Here is a 27,810-nt window from a genome sequence, read left to right as displayed (position 1 = left end):
CACAACAGGGAGCCCAACCTAATCTCAAGGTAGTCAGGGAGCGCTTCCTGGAGGAGGTGGTATCTGAGTGAGAACTGAAGGATGAGCAGGACTTAGCATTCTCACAAACACTAGCTTGGGAAGAGGGGGCAACCCTTGCTGACTTCTCCAGAATCAGAACCCAAAACTGTGCCTGGGGAAGGTCACCACTTCTGAGTGCCTCCAAGGTAACTGCAACTCTTGGTGAGCCCAGGAACTGGTCGCAGAGCCCCGCCTAAGGTCTAACCCTACCCTCGGCAGCCCAAAGCTGCTTGACACAGCAGAGCCCTGGCTGCCTCATCAAACAGCAGCCTGGTTCCACTCATCGAAGGCAGCATTGCTGACTTCCAGCCTCCTGAGGCCTCTGTCACCTCCCATGCTTCCTCTACAACCACATTCTAGACCTTGATTATGGGGAGATGTCCTAGAGACATAGTCTTCTCAACCCCGGAGTCCACAGTACTGCCTGCATGACTGTTACACAGTAGCTGGGGTGGAGATCATCAACATACTCCTGGGACTGCGGGCCCAGCAGTGGCTATTAGGCTAAACCTGGAGGTTGGAGTCCAGAGAGGGTTGGCCAGCTGAACCAGGCCAGTTTGAGGTCCTGTTAGAGGGAAAGTAGCTGGGGAGGATCTACATTCAGACCAGGCCAGTGGAATGAGCCTCCTTCTGCTGTGCCCTTTACCCCTCTGGGTTCTGCTGTCTCTCACCATTCAAATCCAGCTTAAAGCCTGACCAGGTGGTGGCGCAGTGGACAGAGCATCAGCCTGGGACGCTGAGGACCCAGGTTTGAAACCCCAAGGTCACCAGCTTGAGGGTGGGCTCACCAGCTGGAGTGCGGGGTCACTGGCTTGAGCATGGGACCATAGACATGATCCCATGGTCACTGGCTTGAAGCCCAAGGTTGGTTGTTGGCTTAAGCCTAAGGTAGCTGGCTTGAGCCCAAGGTCGTTGGCTTGAGCCCAAGGTCAATGGCTTGAGCCCAAGGTCGCTGGCTTGAGCAAGCGGTCACTGGCTTGGCTAGAGCCCCCTGGTCAAGGCATGTATGAGAAAACTATCAATGAACAACTAAAGTGACACAACTATGAGTTGATGCTTCTCATCTCTATCCCTTCCTGTCTGCATGACCCACACTTCAAATTGAAAAAAAAAAAAACCTAGCTAAAGAAAGCCCCAGCAGGCCTTCCCAGATGAACCCCTTCTAAAGATTCCCTATTCTCATCTCTTCCATGCCTACAAAGCTTGGGTCTGGTTCTACCTAGCAGCATGGAACTTGTCAGTGCAGTAGGGCTTGGGGCTCCCTGTTCACTCAAGCCCAAGGCAGAATCACACTGGGAAGTATCTTGTAGCCACTCTTCCCATCCTCTCTCTTGATCTCCAAGTATGCATATGTACACAGGCGTGCCCTACTCATACACTCAGATACACCCACGGCTGTGCCCTGAGTATCCGTGGTGGGATGGGCTCAGCGTGAGTACAGGAGAAACACAGAGAGCACACACATGCTCACCATGCACCTGCACCCTGGGTGTACCTACAACTGGGCCGGGTGCAGCAGAAGCCACGGTCTTGGGCCTCACAGAGCTTGTAAGGAGAGACAGAGGTGTAACAGCAGTAAAGGAGGGTCTCAGCTTGACCTGTGGCGGCCCAGTGAATAAAAGCATCAACCTGGAACACTGAGGTTGCTGGTTCAAAACCCTGCACTCGTCTGGTCAAGGCACATATGGGAGTTGATGCTTCCTGCTCCTCCTCCCTCCTTTCTCTCTCTCTCTCTCCTCTCTAAAATGAATTTTAAAACTAGATAAATAAAAAGAGGGTGTCATCTTAGTTCTCTGGTGCATGGTATTATCCCCACTTATAAAGATGGGGACCAGAGCTTGGAGAGAACAGTATCTCGAGGACCCCTAGTTAGTAAATCACAGAGTCAGAATTCAAATCCAGACCTGCCTGACTGTGGAATCCATGCAAGTTTTACTTTTATGCCAATGAGATAAGGGGTCCTCTTCTTCCAGACGGATGCAGCCATCCCAGGCCTTGGTGAACAAAGCCCAGGCCAGGCTTCAGTCCCTATTCATCCCTCAGCCAGGCATCCTGCATGCCCATACGTGACAACCCTGGCCACTCAGCTGTAATACAGTGTGTCCGTAAAGTCATGGTGCACTTTTGACCAGTCACAGGAAAGCAACAAAAGATGATAGAAATGTGAAATCTGCACCAAATAAAAGGAAAACTCTCCCAGTTTCATACCTATTCAGTGCAGTTTGATGTGGGCTCACGCACAGATTTTTTAGGGCTCCTTAGGTAGCTATCCCGTATAGCCTCTACCGACTCGTCACTGACTGATGGCCTACCAGAACGGGGTTTCTCCACCAAACTGCCAGTTTCCTTCAACTGCTTATCCCACCGAGTAATGTTATTCCTATGTGGTGGTGCTTCATTATAAACGCGCCGATATTCACGTTGCACTTTGGTCACGAATTTGAATTTAGCGAGCCACAGAACACACTGAACTTTCCTCTGTACCGTCCACATCTCGACTGGCATGGCCATGGGCTGCTCCGCTGTATACAGTGTTACATTATCATCTGCGCATGCGCACATGCTGCCACATCATCCTACAGAAACTGGGAGGGTTTTCCTTTTATTTGGTGCAGATTTCACATTTCTATCGTCTTTTGTTGCTTTCCTGTGACCGGTCAAAAGTGCACCATGACTTTACGGACACACTGTATAATGTGGTCTGTGCTATAAGCGAGGCCTTGCAAAGCACTGTGGGGCTCTGAGTAAGGTTGGTTCATCCTGCCTCGGTGGGGGTGAGAAAGATCCGCATCCCAAAAGATGCAGAGTTCACCTGCTAGAAGAACATTACTATAGACAACAAAGTCTTTCAAATACTTCATCTTGTTTAATCCTTGCAACAACCCCAAAGAAGGCATCTTTTGGCTTATTTTTACAAATGGGAAGGCCCAGGCTCAGAGGAGCTTTCCCAGTGAGCGGCAAAGGCGGAGCCAGGGGTGGGACCCAGGTCTGCCTGGCTCCAGGCCCTGAGCTCCCTGTCCTACTCAGAGCTTCCCCCTTCGTTACCCTTTCTCAGTCATGGTCTCCAGGGAAGCCCTGCTCACATGAATCCAGGCTATAGCTGGCCACCCCAGCTCAGAACTTGTAGATATCCCAACAGGGATAAGCAACCTGCCGTTGTGAGTTCATGCAGAGGACCCCACGGACCACTTGCTGGAGAGAAGCATGTCATGGGCCTCACCATGCCCTCACTCTGCCCTGGGACTGAGTGGGGTACACGGCAAACGTGCCTGCGCTGGGGCTGTGAAGGAGCCTGTGCAGGCTCAAACCCAGGGCCTGGTCTCCGGTGGCACCGCTGGGCTCTCTAAGTCATAGGGCTCACCTCCAGTGCCTATGCCCCACCCCTCAGAGCTCAGCTCGGGCCCTGCCCTCTGGAAGGTCTGCCCCCTGGGCCCACTCTGAGCAGGAGAATCCTAAAGCCCTACCACTGCTCCCTGCACTCATGTTAACCTCTGGGCAAAGGCAGGTCCTCAGCCAAGAGGCAATTAATACAAGTCCAAAGTCTGGGCATCCACATCAGAGCGCTCACCTGGCCCAGTGACAGGTACGAGTGGTACTGGCTCCCCCATCACCCACACCAGGGAACTTCACACCAGTCATTTCACTCTCATCCCTTCCATGGTGACAGAGGAGAGGCCTCTGTTTCCACTTCAACAGGGAATCCAAGAGCAGACTCCAGCCTTGCAAACATCCTGTTAGTTCACGCAGGTTCCAGGGACATCCCAGCCATCCCATGGCAGGTAAAAGGCTTCCCGCTTAATCCCATCCACCCCGGCCCAATGTCACCCTCGTAATAACACAGCAGTACCTCCAGTGAGGGGGAAGTCCCTACTCTAACACACCAGACCCGTCGGCACGATTCATGGGCTTCCTGTCTCCAGTCCCTCCAACAATGCAAGACATCTGCCAGTAGGTCTGATGAGCTCGTGTACCACACTATTGCTGGAGAGGTCTGGCCCGATCCTCCCAACATCTACTCCCAGCTCCTCTCCTGCCAGTGATAACCTCCCACCTTCCACTCCTAGCCCTTTGTTTCGGTGGAACTGTCCCCACTTCCAGCTCCAGAGGTGGGCAACTGATTGGTTTGAGTCAATCTACACATCCCAAATGACCCAACCTGGGCCAACAGAAGGGAGGAAATCCCTCGTGTGGGACTAACCACAACAAGAGTCCCTCTGGGGAGGCGGGGGCTAGGAGACTGGACGGAAGATTGTGAAGGGATGAGCTAAAAAAACATAGATACATAACATACAGACACAGACCTCAGGGTGGCCGCAGCCAGAGGGAAAGGGGGTAGGGGCAAGGTGGAGGCGGGCAGAGTGGGGCAGACAGTGGGGACGGAAAGAGACCTTGTTTGGGGCAAAGGGTGCACAGTGCAGGGCGCAGACGGCAATGTACTGCATGGTACACTTAAAACCTGAATGGTTTTGCAAACCAATGTCATCCCAATAAATCCAATTAATAAAAATAAATGATAACATAGAGAAGGAAGTTCCAAGTAGAGAGCACAGGCACATGCGCGCGTGCGCGCGCGCGCACACACACACACACACACAATAAGAAGCCCATTAGATTTCCATGTACTAGAAATATACCCGTGGAAATGAAAAAATTTAAAAACAATAACCTTTTTTTAAAACTTCAAAACTAAAATACTTAGGTATAAACCTAACAACAAAGTATGTTATGTTGAAACCACAAAATGCCAATGAGGCCCTGGCCAGTTGGCTCAGCAGTAGAGCATTGACCTGGCGTGTGGAAGTCCCGGGTTCGATTCCCGGTCAGTGCACACAGGAGAAGCGCCCATCTGCTTCTCCACCCCTCCCTCTTCTTTTTTTCTCTCTCTCCTTCTCCCACAAGCCATGGCTCGAATCATTGGAGCAAAGCTGGCCGCAGGTGCTGGGGACGGCTCTATGGCCTCCCCTCAGCACTGAAAAGAGCAGCAGAGCAGAAGCCTCAGAAGGGTGGAGTATCAACCTGTAGGGGCTTGCCAGGTGGATACCAGGTCCGGTCCGGCTGCAGGCGGGAGTCAGTCTGTCTATCTGCCTCTCTGCCTCTCACTTAATTTAAAAAAAAATCCAGTGAAAGAAATCAAAGCTCTAAGTAAGTAGAAAGACATGTTCATCAGAAGAAAAGAAAAGAAAAGAGTCCCTGTCTCTCTTGAATGGCAAGGCCTGAGGGTGTGAGGGCTGGAACAGCTGCAGCCACTTCGTTGCCACAATAGGAGGGTTTGGAATCGCCAGAGGCTTCCCCAAGTATGGGCTGATAGAATGCAGAACTGAGAGTTAGAGAAACTGGGTCCCTGGTGATACCCTGCTGAAGCCTAGACTTTTTCAAGACTGTGGGCTTTAATCGTCCAAAAGGGAAGCCACAGGCCCTGGCCGGTTGGCTCAGCGGTGGAGCGTCGGCCTGGTATACGGGAGTCCCAGATTCGATTCCCGGCCAGGGCACACAAGAGAAGCGCCCATCTGCTTCTCCACCCCTCCCCCTCTCCTTCCTCTCTGTCTCTCTCTTCCCCTCCCGCAGCCGAGGCTCCATTGGAGCAAAGATGGCCCGGGCGCTGAGGATGGCTCTGGATGCAACAGAGCGATGCCCCAGAAGGGTTGAGCATCGCCCCCTGGTGGGCATGCCAGGTAGATCCCAGTCTGGCACATGCAGGAGTCTGTCTGACTGCCTCTCCGTTTCCAGCTTCGGAAAAATGAAAAAAATAAAATAATAAAAAACAAAAGGGAAGCTACAACCCCCAGGAAGGCCCCTCCCAGCGGCAAGGGCCCCAGAGCGCTCACCAGGTTGACAAAATCCTGGTAGCTGATCTGCCCATCCGCATGGCTGTCGGCCAGAGCCAGGAGCACCTCCCTTTTGTGCGGGTCCAGCTTGGAGCTGTGGCTCTCCAGGAGACTGCGGAACTTGCCTGTGCTGATGTAGCCCGTGTTCCCAGGGTCACACTGAGGGAGAAGCACAGACAAGCAGGGCGTCAGAGGGCGTCCACCCCCCTCTCAGCACTGCCACAGGTTCCCCATCTCCATCACCACTCACTGGCTTCTGTCCCCGGCCCTCTGCCAACAGAGGCCCAGGCAGTCTGGGATATTCCCGAGACCTCCAGGGGCTTGGACAACCACTTAAAATCCTAGAAGGCCCTGGAGACCTTCAAGATCACTGAATCCAACGTCTGGCGGGTGGATAAGGAACCTAAGGCTCAGAGAAGTTAAATCCCCTCCTGTCCACACTTGCTCCCCAGCCGAGAGGAAAGCGGGAATGGGAAGGCGAGGAGCAGAGGAAGATGAGGCTCTGGCGGGGAATGCTTGAGGTCCAGGAGCAGGGAGCACAGCCTGGTCTCCAGTTGGGCATCCGGCTGCTGCCCTCCTGTGCCTGTACCCATACGCAGGGCATGGCAGGACAGGGCTCTCCAAAGGCAGTGCTCAGTGTTTTGTTTGTTGGCATCGCCCTTTTGCCCTTGGCACCTCTGCACACACGGCTCCCTCTGCCTAGGATGCCTTCCTCCCTTGTTTCCCCAGAGACTCTGACTCACCCTTCCCAGCTCCTCGGATGCCCTGGGCTCCAGGAAGGCTCCCCTCAGACACACGCTGCACCTTGGACAGACCTTCAGCCCCGACCCCACAATGTTCTCCACTTGTCTACTTTTGACCCCTCACTGGATGGCCAGTTCCTCGAAGGCGGCGTCACAACACACCCCTGGTACCGAGCATGGAGCCCGGAAAAATCAGCACTCGATCAAGATTTGTTGGGCGAATAAACAGTGCAGGTTCGGATGAGTAGAAGGGTGCTAATTTTCCAAGGACGTCTCATCAGTTTTCATTTAGAAAAAGATTTTTTATTCGTCTCTCCCAGAGAAACCCATCACCTTTCTGCTTCTCTTCCACAGCCCCCCTTTCCTCGAAGAACCCACCCAGGGTCCCCCCACAGCACCCACCCTGCTAGGAAATGACGCTAACCATCTCCTGTGGATGTTGAGAGCTTTCCTGGGCACAAGCGCTTCCCCACGCAAGTTCTCTGCAGCCTGGAGACACTGCAGTGGGATGCTGAGATTGTAGTTTATTTATTTCATTGGTTGTTGAGAGTTTAAAATTTATTTTTTTTAAGATTTTATTTATTCATTTTAGAGAGGGTACAGAGAGACAGAGAGAGGAGCAGAAAGCATCAACTCCCATATGTGCTTTGACTTGGGAAGCCTGGGGTTCAAACCGGCAACCTCAGCTTCCCATTTACCCACTGCACCACCCCAGGTCAGGCCTAACCCACTATCTTTAACATTAGAGACCAAGACACCAAGAAACCTTCCTGCCCTACTAGAACCAACTCTAATTAGCAAAATAGAACTGACATACTTTCCTCTCACTTTATTTATTTTTTAAACAGAGACAGAGAGAGGGATAGACAGGGACAGACAGACAGGAATGGAGAGATGAGAAGCATCAATCATTAGTTTTTCGTTGGGCATTGCGACACATAGTTGCTCATTGATTGCTTTCTCACAGGTTGCTGAGAGTTTAAAAGGCAATCAGACACCACCATGTCCACATGTGCATGACAAGGGAGCCCAGAAGGCCAAACCCACAGTTCCCCCTTCTAGATAAGGTCAGTGAAGACTATTCTGGGAAGGCTGCTCTGTATGCAACACTTCTACGGCAACCAGGGAGAACTGGCCGAGAGGCATCAGTCACGGCTATTTCAGTTCTCCCCAGGACTCAACGAGAGAGGCCCTCTCTAAGGAGGCCCACTTAAAAATCTGGGTGGGTCCCCACCCTCAACCCCAAACACCAGGTTTCAGGAATAACACCTATGTGGTTCCCAGGATAGAGCATTTTAGAAAACTCAGCTACTCCTGTTCCACAAAGACCTTTAAGAATAAAAATACCTAATATTTGGCCTGACCTGTGGTGGCGCAGTGGATAAAGCGTCGACCTGGAAATGCTGAGGTTGCCAGTTCGAAACCCTGGGCTTGCCTGGTCAAGGCACATATTGGAGTTGATGCTTCCAGCTCCTTCCCCCTCCTCTTTCTCTCCTCTCTCTCTCTCTCTCTCTCTCTCTCTGTCTCCCTCTCCTCTCTAAAATGAATAAATTAAAAAAAAAACCCACCTAATATTTGTTGAGTGTTTTCATGGAGCCAAACACTGGTCTAAGCACATAATGTATATCATTTCTTTGATGTCCTACAACAACAGTATGAAGTAGGTCCTATTATTACCCCCTCGTTAGGGATGAGGAAACAGGCGCGGGACAATGAGCACCGCAGCAGCAGTCGGCAGAGCCGGGGCCCCACTCCCAGGCCGCTCAGCACTGCCTCTGTTCACCACTGCCTGCCACACACCTTTGGCCACGAGGCTGCCCTGCTGCTCAGAAGCAAAATCTAAGAATTAAAGAGCTGAGTGCTGATCTAGGAGAGGAGGGGGCTCCAGAATTCTCACAGGCCCACTCTAAACAGATTTTTTTTTAAATTTTCCAAGTGAGAGGAGGGAAGATAGAGAGACAGACTCGCACGTGTGCCCCAACTGGGATCCACCCGGCAAGCCCATCTGGGGCCGATGCTCTACCCATCTGGGCCATGCTCACAACTGAGATATTTTCAGCGCCTGAGGTGGAGACTCCATGGAACCATCCTCAGCACCCAGGTCAATGTGCTCGAATGAGCCATGGCTGCGGGAGGGGAAGAGAAAGAAACAAAAAGAGAGAGAGAGCGAAAGAGAGAGAGAGAGAAGGGAGAGAAGAAGGGGTGGAGAAGCAGATGGTCGCTTCTCCTGTGTGCCCCGGCTGGGAATTGAACCCAGAACATCCACAAGCTAGGCTGATGCTCTACCACTGAGCTAACCAGCCAAGGCCTTAAACAGAGATTTTTAAAGCAGGAAGGATCCTCCGAAAGTAATCATCTGACCTCCTAATTGCTCAGACATGAAAGCGAAGCCTGGAGTGTCAGCCAGGGAGGGCCTCCTTCTCTGGTGCTTTTGCCCCTCCCGCCCTCCCATGGGGGACTCACTGGCTTGGTTCCACATGGCCCTCGAGCTGGGTGGGCTGATGGGGGATGAGGGTGGGAGTGAGGAAGAGGCTCAGAGTCCTGGGAAACCCCACCTTCCACCCCCACCCCACGTGCACTGCAGGGAGGCAGTGGTCTGCCATACAGCATGACTCTCCTGCCTGAGCCCAGGGTGACGAAGCCCAATGGCTTTGCATTTCATGGGAACAGAGACACCAATCCCATCCCAGGGGCTGCCTCAAGGCTTGGGGGGCAGTGGGGTGGAGAGGCTGAAACCAGGCAAGTGCCCCTCTCCTTCAGTCCAGCTCCAGACAAAGAACCACCTGCTCCTCTCCCCCCCTCCAGGGCTCCCTCTGTTGTCTTAGAGACAGGGGCTGCCCTAGGGCTCCCCTAGCCCCCACCCCCCACTGCGGCCTGCCGGTCCTGCCCCAAGCACATTACAGGCTGCAGACTACAGAGAAGGAGCTGGAATCGAGCCGAGATTCCCTCTTCTGCCAAAACCCTACCTTTCAGTGCTATGGCCAAACAGGCCAGACAATGGGGGTCATTGCTACCCTAATAATGAGGCCTCAGGGATAAAAGAGGGTGACTAACGGGGAGGGAGAGGTGGGGATGGGGCCGGCTGTTTGGGCTCCACAAACAGACACAGGATACCTTCCAACCCCCCACCCCCAACACCTGGGAAGATGAGGACAGGAGCAGAGGCCGGCAGTGGGCATGGAGCACGGGGCAGGTGGGAGGCAGAGAGGGAGACAAAGGGAGAGGCTACGGAGAAAGAGAGCCCGAGAGAGGATGTGTACAGGAGGAAGGCATGTCCCGTCACCCAGGAAGGAAGCTGAGAGCTTCTAAAGGGGCTGTGAGGAGCTAGGCAAAATCCCAATCCTGTCTCTGCCACAAAACCCTTCTGTGTGATTCAGGGGAACCATCTGGAGCCATAATTACCTCATCTGTCAAGCAGGGTAGAGCCCCCTTGGGTCATGGGTAGGGGGGAGGGTTGAGGCAAACACAGGGTAGTGCTCTCCTGGGCCCAGGATCATCCAGACTCAATGTCCAGCTCCTCATTCACAGCAAAGCAGGGAACACCCCTGTGCGGGGGCCCGGTTTGCCCTGCGGGCACACTTCCTTCAACGCCAGCTACGGGCGATGAGATCATACGAGTGGCTTGGAGTTTTTGGGGATCCAAACACCAATGAAATTTCCTTGTTAATTTTCTTGTTAATAATGCACTAGCCCGACCAGGCGGTGACACAGTGGATAGAGCGTCAGCCTGGGACACTAAGGACCCAGGTTCAAAACCCCGAGGTCATCAGCTTGAGCATGGGTTCATCTGGCTTGAACACAGAGTTACCAGCTTGAGCGTAGGGTCACTGGCTTGAGCGTGGGATCACAGACATGACGTCATGGTCACTGGCTTGAGCCCAAGGTCACTGGCTTGAGCAAGGAGTCTCTGGCTTAGCTGGAGCCCACCCCCCCAGGCATGTATGAGAAAGCAATCAATGAATAACAAAGGTGCCACAATTATGAGTTGATGCTTCTCATCTCTCTCCTTTCCAGTCTGTGTTTGTCCCTGACTGTTCCTCTCTCTCTCTCACTAAAAAAATTAAAAAAAAACCAAAAAACAAAAACGCACTAAAGGCCCCAAAGCTGTCCCCAGAGCCTCACACCCTGGATTCGCACTCAGCAGTGGGGCTCTCTCGGGACAGGAGGAGGTCTGGGCTGGGTGGTTGGAGGCAGTCTGACTACGGCTGGTCTGGGGGTGGCAGGCCAGCCAGACTGTGAAGGGGGCTGCAGGCAGGGGCCCAGTGGGGAGTCGGGAGTCGGAAGCATCCCAGCAGCTGCCTGCTGAATAGGGCCCAGCGCTGCGGAGGGAGGGGAAGGCCAAGTCCACATTCAGCCTGCCTGAAGGATGCTGGCAGCAGAGGGAGAAGGACACAAAGTGAGGGGCTGCCCCTCCCACAGCTCCCGCCCACCTGCCTCAGCCTTGAAAAGAGCTGTGAGAAGCTCTGTGGGGATAGACTCTGAGGGACTATAATCCCACCAGCACCCAGCCCTCTGGCCCCTTAATCCTCTAAGTCGCCAGTGACCCCCAGCCTGGGGCCCCACACACTTTGTCATACATTCCATCTCCCAGCCTGCACCTCCTCCTAGTGCACTTGTGACTTAAGCTGGGACAAGGACCCACCTAATTCTCTCCGTATTGTTGCCACTTGGGGCCCTTTCCCCCTATCTGGGACAAGGAGTTGGGGGAAGAGCCAGAACCCCTCCTCCAACCGATGTCCCATCTTGGGCAGATCACTAAGCATGCGGCCTCTGTTTTTCCATCAATCACATGGTAGGAACTCTCCTTTCTCCAGGAGATGTAAGGGGGCCCATCTTACCCCTGAGCACATCAGCACAGCATATGCAAATAGGGGATGGGGAAAGGGAAATCCCAACTCACAGAGCCAGGGGGGCAGCTGATCTAGTCTACATCTTTGCTCAAAGGGTGATGTGAAATTCGGAGCCAGGGCGAGGCAGCTCTACGTGACTGGGGGGAGGGAAGCAGGAAAGGGGGAGGTCTGTGCTGTCACCTGGTGACACTGGGGAGAGGGGCAGCAGGTCACGGAATCATAACCCTTGGTCCAGGTGAGCTGTAAGAAACAATTCTGAGTGTGAGCGACACAAAGTGCATTTCTAGGATGACAACATATCTGGTCCCAGCTCCCAGCACTTGAATTCCTTTCTCTCTCTACCAGGACCCTCTCCCTGTCCTTGATCTAGAGAGGTTTTCAAGCTACTCTGCAGAGTTCCAGGGACTGCGTCTGAGGCACAGAGGAGTAGAGAGGGGAGTCCCAGGGGTGGGCTCAGCAGCCGCAGCCCCACCGTGAGTTGTTGCATGCATTGTCCTCTGCACTCTACCTCACTGAACAGCACTGTAGGAGCTGTGCATGCGGAACGCCTGCTCAATAACAGGCGCTGCCTCGCTGAGCCCTCGCGTCACCCTACGTCCCTGGTTTGCCTGGGACAGTTCTGGTTTATGCCAACTGTGTGAGCATGATTATTAACAGTGCCTCTTTCACTCCCAAAATGGCCCCAATTTGGATGATAAATTATATTGCCCCCCCACACACACACACACTTAAACCTCACAACAACCCTAAGAGGTAGATCGGTGTTTTCCAACCGCTGGTCCACAAACCAGTGCTGGTCCACAAAAGAGTTAATCACCCTGATGTATGAGGGTTGTAGATGCCAGTCCACGGGCTGGTGGTTGAAAACACTGAGGTAGGTACTATTACGGGCTCCATTTTTCAGGGGAGAAAAGTGGGACATGGGGAACTGAGTTGCCCAAGTCTGAACAGCTGGTAATCGGTGCAGATGGACTGACATCCGGTTCCGGGGCCCAGAGGCTAGGCTCTGCCATCAGTAGGGTGCTGCAGCTCAAGAGTTCAGGAGACCCCAGTTTCTCTCATCCGCTCATTTAACAGACAGTTACTAAGAACTGACCGTGTGCCAGGCATCACGCTTACTCTAAGGATAGGAAACCAGTGCAGAGAGCAAAAGGAACTAGCTCAAGATCACAAAGCGAGTTAGTGGTCAAAATGAGGACAGTTCAGGGTTCCTTCCTGGGCGTGGGCTGGTCCAGCCTTGGTCTTCCTTGTTTTTCTCTATCCTGTTCGATGATATGAAATACAACTGGCTCAGGGTTTCCCGGTGTGTGTTTTGTGGAACACCATGCCCAAGACGGTGCATGAAATAAGGGTTCTGTGTATCTGTAAGTTTGGGAAACTCTCTTGGAAGGGCAAGATGCAGACACCAAATTAAGGGCTCGGTAAGGTTTTACAGTGGAAAAACCTGTCTGATTTTGCTCAGCCCAGCATTTCCCAAACTTATTGGATTATAGCACTTTTTCACAGCAACACTCCATGGAACACTGGGGGAAAAATGCATGCACTCATAGTAGAGGCATTTTTCCCTTTTGTGACACCTGGTCCCTTTGCTGGTGGCTCCAAACCAGCCTTCTGCCTGGATCTTGTGAGTGTGACAAGCCCTCAAGGCAGCTGACACTCTGGAGTCCTCCAGCAAAGTGAGGAGTCTGCCAGGCCAGAGGGTTGAGGGAGATGCCAGCAGAGGTTGAGCAATCAGTGACTGGCCTAAATGGCCGCCAAGCTGAGCTCTCAGGGAACAACCTTGCCTGAGCGCGGACCTGCCCGCTCAGCACGCAGGACAGCGGCACCACTTCTGCCCGAGGGCCGCGGGCCAGGGAGCCCGGCCAGGGCTTCAGCATTCACCCGGCAGCAGAGAGGCCGAAGAGAGAGAAAGGAACACGTCTATCTCACATCTATCCCGTGTGTGAGTTGCACACATTGCATTTCCAGGACAACAACATGTCTGGTCCCAGCTCCCAGCACCTGAATTCCCTTCTCTCTCCCAGGACCTTCTCTCTCCCTGTCCTTGATCTAGAGAGGCCCTAGATCTCAATGAGGGATGCGAGCACTCTCAAGGAGCTTCCAGAGGCAGAACTTGTGGTGCCATCATGGTGAATGACTCTCACGTCTGCATGCCTGGGACCCAGAATCTAAGGAAGGCTTCTACCCCCCAGCCACACTGTCACTTCTCTACACACCAGGATAGAAAGAGCCCTAGGGAATGACCACGGGGCTGTGTGCTGAGATGGGGGGAGGACGGGCAGCTGCCCCTCCCCTCCTGGGGGGTCACCATGGCTCATCTGCTGGTTCCTTGCATCATTACCCAGATTCTGAGCAGAGCAGAATTAAGGAGGCTACCCAGGGGTTTATAGCTCAGCAGAGCTGTCCCACCTAACAGCCGGAGCCCACCAGGGAACTCTGGCCCATTCATGGATATTTATAGCCCCATAAATTAGGTCCAGGCCTGCAGCTGCCGAGGTCAGGAGGTGAGGTGATGGGAGAAGCAGCTTTCTCTTCTAGTTGTTTCTCGCCAATGAGGATGGTAGTTCACCTCACAGAAAACCACTTCCCTCCATTCCCTGACTTCTCCCAATTCTGAAGTACTAATTTGCACAAATATTTTATTACTTCTATATGCACACCAACCCTACAGTAAGTGTGATTAGTCCCATTTAAAAGACACAGAAACTGAGGTGCACAGAGATAAACAACTTGTCCAAAAGTACCCCCAGTGAGCAGAACGGGGCACCATCTGGCCTGCTCCAAGCTGGGGCTGAGAGTGGATGTTCAAAGACCTCAAGCCTCCCTAGGAAGACAGACCACTTTCTAAAAACCAGGCTCTGACCCCTCCTGGCCTTGGGTCTCCCCACACGGAGCACGTGGGGCCCTTGTGCTACCCTGGGACTTGGCCAGGCTGGGCCTCTGCCAGCTGGTGAAGCTTAGGTGATTCTAGGATTCCCAGTTATATTATTTCTGTTGTCTCAGCTGCCACATCAGGGGTCTGCAGGGAGGCAGCTCATCCCTCTCAAGGGGCTTCTCCCAGAAGCCTCCTTTCAGCACAGAATCAAGCATCCTGACCTGAATTCAGGCTGAGCTACTGGACAATCAGCATGTATCCAGAAAACCACGCAGCTCTCTCAACACCTGGGCTGTGACAGAAAGAAGAACTCTCAGACTTCCCCTGGAGCACGGGAAGCTGGATGGGAGAGGACAGACCCTCGCCACCCGGAGAGAGAGCCCCCTGGAAGACCCCACTTCTCTTCTAGAGTAACCGCCCCCCCAGAAGGCCTTGAAGGCCTTCTCACAGACTCTGAGACGGCAGCTGGGGGCTGTGACTCAAAGCCAGGCCCCTTGGGTCCCTAAGAGCAGACATAATAATGCCTATTCTGACTCATCCAGGGCCAGCTGACACATGTCACAGCTGCCTGAGGACTAAAGCCGAGTCATACCCATAATGCTGGAGTCCCAGGGGAGCAGCAGGCAGGAAGAGCTGCGAGTTGGTCTGAGCAGCAAGAGAGATCTTACATCTCCCCCATTCCTTCTCCTTTAGCCCAAACCCACTTCCTCCTTCTGCCACCAACAGGCCCCTCAGGTCCCCCAGAAAAGAGAGAGCGCTGAGAGAATCCCGCGAGGAGGTGGGAGTAGACCTCTGATCAGGAGCAGAGTGGGCAGAACAAAGGGTCACCAAACTTCTCCTGCTCCTGTGGCACTGCCCTGTTTCAGGCCTCACCCAGAGGCCCTGTGCACAAACACCCCCCAAAAGGTCCTCATTTGCTTCGTGTCTCTGGGCAAGCCCGGTCCCACGGACCTCAATTTCCTCCTCTGTGAAGGGGAGAGCAGCACTCGCCTACAGGGCTATAGAGAGATACCAGGACCTTCGCGGACAGTCAGTGTTTGTGCTCGCAAAGAAATATTTTCAGAGGCAAACTTGACCTGGCTTCAAAAGAAGCTGGTGGGGAGGCATGTAAAGGGGGGGGGGTTCTACCAGGGGCTCACAACTCAAGATGCACGCTGACACATCTCCATGTTGCAGCAGCTGCCCCGAGTCTGGCCTTCTGACCCTTCACTCTGCCTGCAGGTGGACAAGCCGGTGAGTGGTGAGTAGCGAGCGGTGAGGAAACACTTGGGCATCAACAATCCCCCGAGTAGCCTTTGTCCTAAAGCTTCTCCCTTCTCTCTGGAAGGTTCAGGGGCATATGGTTATCAGCTCTTGTCCTGAAGAAGTCCACTCGATAAGGTGGAAAGATCCCCAGACTGGGGATCTGGACACTAATTTGAGACCTAGAACTATTACATGTCAGAGGTTATTTCGAAATCAATTAATTTTAAATTTCAGTAACATGATAACAACCATACTTACCACGTACTCACTACCTACTTTGCCAAGTGTGACACCCGTACTACCTCCTTAGGCCTCAAAGCAACCCTGGCGGAAGTGCACTACTCTAAGCACTTACAGATGAGAAAACTGAAACTGAGTTTTGAAGAGGTTACTGGGCTTGCCCATTGTTATGCAGCTCAGAGGTAAGCTGGGACTTGAGCCAGATAGGTGTCCTCTCCACTGCCTTAGTCACTCAGTGCCAAGTAAATGCAGGGAAGTCTACAAGGTCTGGTGGGGGAACACAGGCCAGAGAGCACCCATGAGCGAACTAGACAAGATGCTTCTGCCCACCTTCTAATGATCCTTGGTAACAAGGCGGCAGCAGCCCTAGAGGGGCCGTCATGAGCGAGGCAGCCCGATGGCCAGGGTCTGCTCCTGACACAGAGATCTGAACCCAAGACAACTCGTGAGGGGCTGTGGCGTGACCTGTTTGTTTGAACATCCGTGTCCCTGGGCTGTGTCGGACGGGCGGGCGGGCAGCCGGGCGGGCAGGCAGCCAGGCAGCTTAAGATCTCAGATCCCTTAGCCCCACTGCTCAACCGCTATCAAATGCATTCTGTGAGCGGTCAGGAATAAAAGCGTTAATTTAGCATGAGTGACAGGGTCCAGGGGGCAGGGGCAGGGAAGCTGGCTTTGTGGGGGAGAAAAGTCCAAAGCCTAAGGGCCCTGATAAGGGGTTGGGGGTACAAAGTCCAAGTGAGGGCTCCAGTCAACCCCTCTCTGTGAACCCCTCTCTACAAGTTAACTGTGTGTTCAAGGGGACTGCCGCCAATGTCCCTGTCTCTGGGACCGGCGTTTTCTGTGGCTCCTCACTAATCCATTCAGCAATCTCACATGAACCTTTCAGCAAACAGAATCCCCAGCTGCAGAAGGGCAGCAAATGAGGTGGGCTTCAGGGTTAGGCCAAGGGGAGACCCCAGGCTGGAGGAAAAGGGGTTTGGCAGGGGGGACACTGGGGAAAGCAAGCAGGAAAATCCTCTGGGCTCAGAAGTTGCTCTCTTGCCTGACCAGGTGATGGGCGCAGTGGACAGAGCATTGGACTGGAGTGCAGAGGACCCAAGTTCGAAATCCCGAGGTCACCAGCTTGAGCACAGGCTCACCAGCTTAAGCGCAGGATCGCTGGCTTGTGCATAGAATCAAAGACATGACCCTATGGTCGCTGGCTTGAGCCCAAGGTCACTGGCTTGAAGCCAGACTTCACTGGCTTGAGCAAGGGGTCCCTCACTCTGCTGTAACCAACCCCCCCCCCCAGTCAAGGCACATATGAGAAAGCAATCAATGAACAACTAAGGTGTTCCTACAAAGAACTGATGCTTCTCATCTCTCTCCCTTCCTGCCTGTTGGCCCCTGTCTCTCTGTCTTTGTCACCAAAAAAAAAAAAAGGATCTCTTTCCAGGAGCCTGGACTGGGAAGGAGCTGGTTTAGAGAGGCCACCACCTTTCCTGGGAGGACCTGGATCTCAGAAGCGGTCCTGTGCTTCTTCCCAGCAAATTCTGAGTCCCAGTCAAGAGACAGTTGTCACATGACCACTACTTATTCTGCTTCCTTTTAATTCCCACCGTTGCCCCTTTGCCCCTGTAGTCAAAGATGATCGCCTCCGTTTTAAAGAGAAGGAAATTGAGACTTAGAGAGCTAACTGCTTCCCCCCATCACAAATTCAGTAAGGCCTGAACCCAGGTCCCCCTGACTCCAAATCCAGAGTCCTGTCCTGAGCAGCCCATCTAAGCAGCACCGCACTCTGGTCATTACACAGTTATAATTTTAGTGGGATAATCAGGACTTCTTCGTTTTCCTTCTGGGAGACCAGCAAAGTTGGGGGTCTGGGAAATATATGCTCCCCATGGGAAGGGAAAAAGGGAGACACAGGCAAGTCACTTTCAATTCTCCCTTCTCCCTCTTGCTTGTTCAAGCTTGAAAGTAATTGTGCTGTGAGAATTAATAGAACTCTGCTCCAAATCCTTTTGTTCATTAAACATTCGCAGATCTTGAAGGCATTTTTAAGGGTGAACCAGGAAGTGATTTTCCAACCCCAGAAGCCCTTTACGGGTTCACTGGGCTTCAGTCCCACATCTGCCACTGACCAGCTATTTAACCTTGGATCCTTAAGGGCACCTCCCTGGAGTTCAGGAAGGGACTAGAGTGAGACTATCCATGCTAAACCTTGCAAAGAGGAGATTGCAGGAAAGCTACAAAACCAATACAAAGCTATAACTAAAAGGTACATTACCTGAACAGAAGTATAAATATCAGTGGAACAGAATAGCAACCTAAAGTATACACAAAAATAGGTACCAAATGATAACATTTCTCAAAGAATGTATAAAGGATGCGTTTCTTAGTAAGTGATGCTGTTGTTACTGGACAGAAATAAGATTTCGATAAAGACCTTGGCTGGGCCTGACCTGTGGTGGTGCAGTGGATAAAGCATTGACTTGGAATGCTGAGGTTGCCAGTTCAAAACCCTGGGCTTGCCCGGTCAAGGCACATACAACAAGCAATCAATGAACAACTAAAGTGAAGCAACTATGACTTGCTACTTCTTGTTCTCTTCCCTCCTCTCTCTGTAAAATCAATAGATAAAATTTAAAAAAAAAAAAAAAAAAAAAAAAAAAGACCTTGGCTGGATAGCTCCGTTGGTTAGAGCAGTGGTCCCCAACCCCCAGTACCGGTCCACAGAGAAAGAATAACTTACATTTTTTCCATTTTATTTATATTTAAGTCTGAACGATGTTTTATTTTTTAAAAATGGCCAGATTCCCTGTTACATCCGTCTAAGACTCACTCTTGACGCTTGTCTCGGTCACGTGATACTTTTATCTGGCCCACCTTAAAGGCCGGTCCGTGAAAATATTTTCTGACATTAAACCAGTCCGTGGCCCAGAAAAGGTTGGGGAGCATTGTCCTGAAGTGCAGAGGCTGCTGGTTCAATTCCGTGGGATGGCACATACAAGAACAGACCACTGTTCCCACTTCCCCCTCTTTCTCTCTCTTCTCTCCTCACTTGCTAAAATCAATACATAAAAAAATAAAAAATGATTCGGATAGAGTAAAGGGTTAGATGATTTGATTTTTCCCTAAATCATAGGAAAAGTAGTAGGAAACAGAAGAATATATTTACAAAATCTGAAAAGGGAGGAAAACTGTCTCAGGCCCAAAGCGACTGAAGGAATCATGAGGGAAAAGCCCAACAGATTCAACTACAGAAAAATACGACATTTTTTGCCTTGATGTTATAACAACAGATTAATATTTATGGTAACTTTAAAAACTAGTATTTAGGACAACCGTTAATATACTAAAGATAAGGAAAACAAAAGAAAAAATAAACAAATGGAACTATAGCAAACTAAAAGTTTTGGCACAGCAAAGGAAATCATCAACAAAATGAAAAGACAACCCACTGAATAGAAGAAAATATTTGCCAATGATACAGCTGACAAGGAGTTAATATTAAAATTTATAAAGAACCTATAAAACTGAACCAACCAACCAACCAACCAAACAATCCAATTAAAAAATAGGTGAAGACCTCACCAGTTGAATGTGGGCTCATCCGGTTTCAGTGTGGGTTTGTCAGCTTGAGTGTGGGGTCACAGACATGACCCCATGGTCACTGGCTTGAGCCAAAAGGTCACTGGCTTGAGCCCAAAAGGTCACTGGCTTGAGCCCAAAAAGTCACTGGCTTGAGCAAGGGGTCACTTGCTCTGCTGTAGCCTCCCAGTCAAGGCACATATGAGAAAGGAATCAATGAACAACTAAAGTGCCATAACGAAAAACGGATGCTTCTCATCCTGTTCCCTTCCAGTCTGTCCCTATCTCTCTCTCTCTCTCTTTTTCTCAAAAAAGAAAAAAAAAAACACAAAAAACAGGCAAAGACCTAAATAGACACTTTTCCAAAGAGGACATACAGATGGCCAACAGACATATGAAAAGATATTCAACATCATTAATTATCAGAGAAATGCAAATTAAAACCACAAGCCTGACCAGGCGGTGGAGCAGTGGATAGAGCATCAGCCTGGGACGCTGATGACCCAGGTTCAAAACCCCAAGGTTTCTAGCTTGAGCATGGGCTCATCTGGTTTGAGCACAGGCTCACTGGCTTGCGTGTGGGATCACAGACATAAAACCCCATGGTCGCTGGCTTGAGCAAGGGGTCACTCGGTCTGTTGGAGCCCCCCGGTCAAGGCATATATGAGAAAGCAATCAATGAACAACTAAAGTGCTGCAACGAAGAATTGATGCTTCTAATCTCTCTCCCTTTCTGTCTGTCCCTCTCTCTTGCTCACTAGGAATAATTAATAAATAAAAAAATTTAAAAACCACAGTGAGATATCACCTCATACCTACCAGAATGGCTATCATCAATAAATCAACAAACAAGTGTTGGTGAGAATGTGAAGAGAAGGGAACCCTCCTGCACTGCTGGTGGGAATGCAGACTGGTGCAGCCACTGTGGAAAACAGTATGGGGATTCCTCAAAAAATTAAAAGTGGAACTGAACTGCCTTATGATCCAGCAATTCCACTCTGGGAATATATTCTAAGAAACCCAAAATACCAATTTGAAAGAATATATGTACTTCTATGTTCATCACAGCATTATTTACAATTGCCAAGATTTGGAAGCAGTCCAAGTGTCCATCAGTAAATGAGTGGATAAAAAGGCTGTGCTACATTTATACAATGAAATACTCATCAGTTATAAAAAAGGAAATCTCACCACTTGTGACAGCATGGATGGAACTGGAGAGCAATATGCTACATCAAGTAAACCAGTCAGAGAAAGACAAGTACCACATGAGTTCACTCATTTGTGGAATTTAATGAACAAAATAAACTAACAAACAAATAGAAACTGACTCATAGCAAACAGACTGACAGGCGTCAGAGGGAGGTGGGTTGTGGGCTGGGTGGAAAAGGTGAAGGGATTAAACAAAAAGAAGTAAAGTAAGTCACAGACAGAGAACAGTGTGGTGATGACCTGAGGAAAGGGGGGGGGGTAGACGAGGGTATAGAAATGATAAATGATGACAGAAGGAGACTTGACTTGGGTGGTAAACACACAATTCAACATACAGATGAGATATTATAAATGTGTACACCTGAAACCTATATAATTTTATTAACCAACGTTACCCCAATAAACTCGATAAAAAAGTTTTAAAATAAAACAGAAACCATTTGAAATCCTCCCATCCTCCCCACTCAAAAAGATCCCAAGGTTATGAAAAGACAATTCCTTCAAACAGAAGTTAAAATAGGAAACAAAGACATGGGACATGGGGTGGGCAGTGATGATCGTCCAGTTCCCTGACTGCTGAAACTACTGGGATCTATGGGGAAGACGAAGGAAAGGTTGAGGATGGGTGGCATGCTACATGCCTGCTTGAGCAAGTCAGACAAATGCCCAAAGTGCCAGGGGGGCCAGTAGGATGAACAGGACTGTGGTCACCTGTTTCCTTCATCTCCAACTTCCACAAAAGGCACCCTGGCCATTTAGTTGAGGGGTGGCCACATAAGACTAAAAGGCCAAAGTCATGGCTTCCAGCCTTTGAGGTCCAATTAGCTTCATGCTGGGTCAACGCTATTCTATGTGCCAAAGAACTAGACAGCATGGAGGAACCGGTCCAATTCCATCCCTAACACCTGGGGAAAGTTCCAGTAGATCTCAGTTTGAAACCTGCTGACCACTGGTATCCCCTTAATCCAGGAGGGATGGAGGACCGACATGGGCCAGCCTCCCATCTCACTGACCTGTGGGAAATGAATTTCAGGGCCCCATCAGCTTGCAGCTGCACCGACCCCATTCACCACAGTTTGACCCGCCAGGGCTATCTACAAGCTGGTAGGGAGGCTGCCTGCACAGTCCCCAGCCAACTGTCCTTTCCTAAGTGCACCAGGTTCACCACCTTTAAGCAGGCCCAGAAAGGATGAAACACCAGCTCTTTGGATAACTTGGAATCCTTCTGAAGTCTGCCCATTTGTGAAGTTTCATACCTACTCTTCATTTAGCCCTATCAGGGAAATGGTCCGGGGCTGGCCCCACAAAGCAAGGAGACGAACACAGAGGGACTGGCTATCTGCCAGAGGTCAAGCCCTGCCCCTTCAACATAAAGTGTGGACAGGAAAGAGGAGGACACAAACGGGCTTCTAATGCCACGAGGGATGGGGAGCAGACAGGCAGAACTTATTAGAAAAGAAATTGTTCACCCAGAGTAGGAGTTTCTGTCCTAGAATTAATTTTGCCCATCCAGCACGGTTTCTGGGTGGGCCTTCCCAGAAGCAGGGGGATGGTCTCTGTGACACCCAGGACCTCCCTCCAGGGGCAGAAACTGAACTGCATAGACCACCCACTGGTATTAGGTACTACACATTCTCTCTGCTCCCTCCAGTTCCAAATCCTTCCTACCGAGTTCTCCTCCATTCACCCAAATAGTTTGTTTTAAAATGTAAACACACCCCCGGGGACTAACTAGCAAAGGAAATTAATCAAATGAAAAAGACACAGACAGAGAAAAACAGAAAGATACACTGTGTTCTAGGTTCTGATTCTAAATCTGACAAGACGTGTGAGGGCTGGCAGCTTGCTGGTCCGGTATCAGTGGCAGCAAGTGGCTCCCTCCTGTCGCAGGGCATCCGGCCAGCAGCTGCTGTACTCTTAGGAGCTGTAGGGACAGTGAGTGGCACTTAGGATCAGAGGGAGAGATGTGCTACCCCCCTGGGAACAGGAGCTACTGGATGCTCCCAGACCACAGCCAGGCCTCATGTTAGCATGGACAACACCCCACATCCCCAGCACAGGCCTGCCACGTGTTTCAAGCTGCAATTCCATGTCTTTGGTCCCACTTGGTCACCTGCATTTAGCCAGCTCCTTAAATTGAAATACCAGGGGTCCTTGGGTTACAACAGTCTCAACATATGATGTATTGAGTTTACGATGCTCACTCCCATAAAAGCTTAAAAAAATTGAGACATGTTTTGGCTTACGCCATTAGTGTCGTACTTACGGACTATGTGAGCAAACTAGTTTGGTTGCGCTGCGGAAGACTACGCAGTTACATGGCATATGAGGGAGTTGGAGTCCTCCAGTACGCTTACCGACAACATTTTAGACTATGAAAAGCACAATCGTTCTGTTTGTGTTGCTTTGTTTGGCAACTTTTTGGCCCTTATCATGGCTCCTAAATGAGAGTCTTCAGATGGAAGTGCTTCAAAGAGGAAGGCCATCACGATGATGTCACAGAGCTACTGGCATCACATGGAGAGGAGCTGTCTGCTGAGGACCTCATTCAGCTGGAGAAGCAGCTGACTAAAGAGGAAGAGATAGAAACCCCAGAACCCAAGAGATTTACTACCAAGGGTTTGGCAGAAGGTTTTCCTATGGTAGAGGAAGGGCTGGCAAAATTTCAGGCTGAGGACCCCAGGGATGACAGATTCAGTAAGGTCTGCAGAGCTGTTATGAATGCCTTGCAATGCTATAGGCAGATTTTGGGAAAGAAGTCATGAACCTTCCAGACTAGCCTGGAACAATTCTTTAAGAAAGTAGAGAGGCCTGCAATAGATCCTGTGCCCTCTACATCAGCTGCTTCTTGAGATGAAACACCTGTAGTACAGGTAGAATCATCTCCAGCGTCTCCTGCATGTTCCTTAGGCAATCCTGATTCACCTGACCCCGTATCTCCAGCACCTTCTGCAGGTTCTCCTGCCTCCCCAGCTTCCTTCTCCCAGTAGGTCACTCTCTCCCACCTTACAATGCCCCTTCCAGTGTGCAAGCCAACCAAAGAAATAAAGGTAAGAAAAAATTTTTTCACACTCATCTTTTGTCATTTTTTCTGTCACTACTGTACAGTGTACAGTACAGTATATTTATGTCCTTTTCCTTTATCTGTGGCTTAGTTGCATTTTTATGTTCTATCTAGATTATGATTTTACAACTGTGTTAGGATAGGTAAATGACTTAGGTTAGGGTATGTTTTGATTTACACCAAAATTTGGGTTTACGTCACTGCTGTAGGAATAAACTGTGTCATAACCCGAGGACCCCCTGTGGTCCAAAACCAAAGTTGTCATTTTTGCCAAACCCCACTCCACCCCAACCCTGACTTTTCCTTTCCCTCCTAGAATCAGAATCTCAAAGTTATATATGTGGTTCACCTCCTCTATTCAGTCTAGTAGGATGTCCTAATCCTCCCATTGCCACGTTCCTCTTCCTTTCCATTCTTACTGTCATCTTCCAAGATGCCTGTGTCCATATTCTGCAGCGGCTTCTACCTAGTGGCTCTCATTGCTGCAGTTCATTCCACCTCCACCCCACTATCAGAGAGAATCTTCCCAAAGCATGCCCCGTATCCCATAACCACCCTGTTAAAAAAAAAAAAGGTTCCATTGGCTTCACCTATCTACAACAGGATATGATCTAGTCCAACCTACATTTTAGCTTTATCTCCCTCCCCAACAAAACATAGTCCCTCTGGCCCAATCAGACTGGTCTCTTAAAACTGTACAGACTTCTGGGCACAATCATGGTCACCCCAGGATCACAGTGTTCACTATTCCCCCACACTGGGACACCTATTGCCCCTTTTCCTTCTGCACTGTGGAAGAGGCAGAAGGAAATACACAACAGCACTCAACACAAGTACCAAGCAAAGAGAACCAAGTTCCTGGATGAAAGTCAAATGTCCAGCCCTGGCCGGTTGGCTCAGCGGTAGAGCGTCGGCCTAGCGTGCGGAGGACCCGGGTTCGATTCCCGGCCAGGGCACACAGGAGAAGCGCCCATTTGCTTCTCCACTCCTCCGCCACGCTTTCCTCTCTGTCTCTCTCTTCCCCTCCCGCAGCCAAGGCTCCATTGGAGCAAAGATGGCCCGGGGCGCTGGGCATGGCTCTGTGGCCTCTGCCTCAAGCGCTAGAGTGGCTCTGGTCACAACATGGCGACGCCCAGGATGGGCAGAGCATCGCCCCCTGGTGGGCAGAGCGTCGCCCCTGGTGGGCGTGCCGGGTGGATCCCGGTCGGGCGCATGCGGGAGTCTGTCTGACTGTCTCTCCCTGTTTCCAGCTTCAGAAAAATGAAAAAAAAAAAAAAAAAAAAAAAAAGAAAGTCAAATGTCCATCTCCAGATTCCAAAGTCGACGGCCGCAACTCCATTCCATTACCCACACCTAGACTCCAGGCAGTACAAATAATCACAGACTATTTTCCCTATACCCCTCCCTCCATTCCTGCCAGAAAATTAAAGTCAGCTTTCAAAAGAACCATATGTGAGTCACCCTCCAAGGATGGCAGAGGTTTGACTTCATTGACGGCCACAGATCTGTGATGGTGGGAGTGGAGAAACAGAGGGGATGTTAACCTAAGCCTTTCCCCCACCTTTCCAGGCCCAATTGCAACCCCAGGCAGGTAGAGACCATCTCAGACTCTACATAGTATAAACCCTGCTCTGATGAAGCGGAGTTTAGAGGAGGAGGGATGGGAGGATGTCTCAGGGGTGCCCACTGCCTCGTCCCGAAACCTGGAGAGCAAAGTAGAGGAGTGTCTTCAGTCTCAGAGATGCACTAAGCCACACTCCCCATCCCCACGTCACCACCTCAGGAGTTTAGAGCAGGGAGACCGATTTGGGGGAGGGCTGGAAGGAAGAGGAGGGGCTTTAACTGCTCACATACCTGATCAAACAGGACTTTCCAGTGCTGGCAGAGAGGGAGACCGTGCAGGAGAGGAGGAAGAGGAGAGAAAGAAACACACACTTATCACCAGGGCTTCTGTACACCCTTAATATTTCTGACATAGCCTCCCCACTGCTCCCCCACATTCAGGGGCCCACCACGAGATCAGGGAAATCCTGAAAAGAGCTCCCTAGATGAGTAAGTACTGACCAAAGGGAGGGAACTCAGGTGGGGGAAGTCTCCCTCTTTTCAAGACAGGCAGGCAGAGGGATGAGCAGAACAAGGGTGATTCTCAACAATGACTAAATAAAGGCATCCAACTCTGTCCAAGGGCCTCTAATAACTGCTAATGACTAAAGCGTATATCCACCCACTTCTACTCCCAGGCCAGGGAATGCACACCCAGATGCCATTCCATCAGTCTCGCTGCAGAGGTCTCAACCTGCTGGGGGCCAGAGACCCCTTGTGCAGGAAAACTCACCCCTGCACAAGCACTAACATTTTGCATGCAGTTTGGGAAGAAGGGGGCCCCCCCTGCAAAGTGCTGATACCCACCCAGTCTCTTCCAAGGCGGAGTTTAAGTGGTGAGGACATGAGGTTCTACCACGGTTTTTTGGGGCCAGAAGCAAAGTAAGAGGTTTAACTATGAGGGCCAAAGGGAGGGGAGATGTTACGCTCCCCCCAAGGCACATTCAGGCTTTCGGCTTAGGTTTGTTAGGTCTGGCAGGTTGAAGGGGGAGGCGCTGACTTCACTTCTGTATCCCCAACATGAGAGAGCTAAGGGGCAGGGGGGAGAGTCAGTCCAGTTTTCCACCTCTACGTGCAGGTTAACCTCGGGAGCAAGAAGCTTAAGAAACTCCAGTTCCCAGGACTCCTCAGTGCCGGCTACGCAGATGACTTCCAGGACCCAACGGGCGGGGTGGGGGGTGGGGGGAGACTGAGCAGCAGATGGCAGGGAAGCCTTCTGGGGCAGCCCCTCCTCATCATCGCCAGGGGGCCGTCGCTGGCACCGACGCGGTCTGGGACTCCGGAGCCCCTTTCTGAGAACAAAACCGCTCCCAGCACTCCTCTCCCTCCTCCCGCCTGGTTCTGGAACAAGGGACAGCTTGAATTTCAATCACTGTCGCGACAGGGCAGGTGCCTGGCAGGAGCTAATCCGAGAGCGAAGAAAAAGGTCGTCAGACCCGTCAGCGGTGCGGGTTCCGGGGACTCGGCGGCGCCCGCCCCTTCTCGGGGCTCGGAGAACCCGCAGGTCGCCAACAGGAGGGGAGGGGAGTCACTGCTGTGACGCGGGCGCCTCTGCGGGAAAACGCCGTGTCCCGGGCACTGCACCAGCGGAGGGGAAGGGGCTCCGGCGGCCGATGGGTCCCCAGCACAGCGGCGGGGGCTAAGTCCCGCCGGGAAGCCGCGGGAGCCCGAGAGGGGGTGGCGCTCACGCGTTTCGGGGAGACCGGTCCTTCCGCCCCTCCCGCCCGCGGGGACCCGGCCAATCCCGGGCGCTCCCGCGTCACCTTGAAACCTCCAAGTTGCCCCACAGAGGCAAGTCTGGGGCAGCGCTCCTCCTAGTACCCCCCAGAAAGTTTGCCCGGGCGGGGGAGGGGCACTCACGTCCTCCGACGCCACTGGCTGCTGCTCGTCGGCCTCGGGTTCCAGCTCCTCGATGCGCTCCGCCTCGGCGCAGGCGGCCACTGCGGGGCCCGGGCTGGGGTGCTCGCCCATGCCGAAGTGGGATCCAGGGGCGGCCAGCGGCTGCGGGGTTCGTCCCGGGGCGCCAGGCTAACTTTGCGCCGCGGCGGCCGTGCCGCTCGGGAGACTCAGTGCGCGCCGCGCCGCCTCCGCGCCCGCCCCCGCCCCCATGGCCTCGGCCCCCGCGCCGCCGCCTCGCGACCCCGGGACGCCCGCCTCCCGGCCGCCAAACTTCTCCGTGCTTGCGGCCAGCCGACCTCCGTCTCGGCCCCCACCCTCGGCTCCGAAGCAAGGGCGCCCTTGGGCCGGCACCAGCCCAGCGCCTCCCCACGCTCCCTTCCCGCTTCCCGCGGCCCCCGCTCTGCGCCCGAGTCTCCTCCTCCCCACGGACTCCTCGCGGGCGGTGCGCAGGCGGGGGCGGGGCTGCTCAGGGGCACCGCGGTCCTCCGCCCCCGCCCCCCACCCTCGGCCGCCGCCACCCGGGCCAAATCGGTCAGAGCGCCGCGGCCCGGGGAGGGCGGAGGGCTGCGGCGGGGTTGGCAAGCAAGTGACTGCACCTCCCGAGGCGAGGATGGGGCTGCGCTGT

General features: G+C 52.1%; 1 protein-coding gene across 6 annotated transcripts in view; it reads right to left on the bottom strand.

The window, feature by feature from the left end:
- Positions 1-27,577, bottom strand: part of RHBDL3 (rhomboid like 3) — a 60,507-nt gene extending 32,930 nt beyond the window's left edge. For 2 of the 6 annotated variants that reach the window (XM_066263323.1, XM_066263326.1), the window contains exons 1-3: positions 27,147-27,577; positions 25,539-25,562; positions 5,886-6,044 (exon numbers count right to left, since the gene is read on the bottom strand). In XM_066263323.1, the coding sequence (XP_066119420.1) occupies positions 5,886-6,044; positions 25,539-25,562; positions 27,147-27,257 (294 nt within the window). In that variant the 5' untranslated portion in view covers positions 27,258-27,577. Of the gene's footprint in view, positions 1-5,885; positions 6,045-11,658; positions 11,708-15,856; positions 15,922-25,538; positions 25,563-27,146 lie in introns of those variants that run through there. The other 4 variants (XM_066263324.1, XM_066263328.1, XM_066263327.1 and 1 more) reach the window with 4 other exon arrangements.
- Positions 27,578-27,810: the final 233 nt, after the last annotated feature.

Source organism: Saccopteryx bilineata, chromosome 2, assembly GCF_036850765.1.
Source record: "Saccopteryx bilineata isolate mSacBil1 chromosome 2, mSacBil1_pri_phased_curated, whole genome shotgun sequence".
Classification (NCBI taxonomy): Eukaryota; Metazoa; Chordata; class Mammalia; order Chiroptera; family Emballonuridae; genus Saccopteryx; species Saccopteryx bilineata.
The sequence above is the reverse complement of the archived record's forward strand: the minus strand, read 5'-3'. Positions and strand labels throughout refer to the sequence as shown.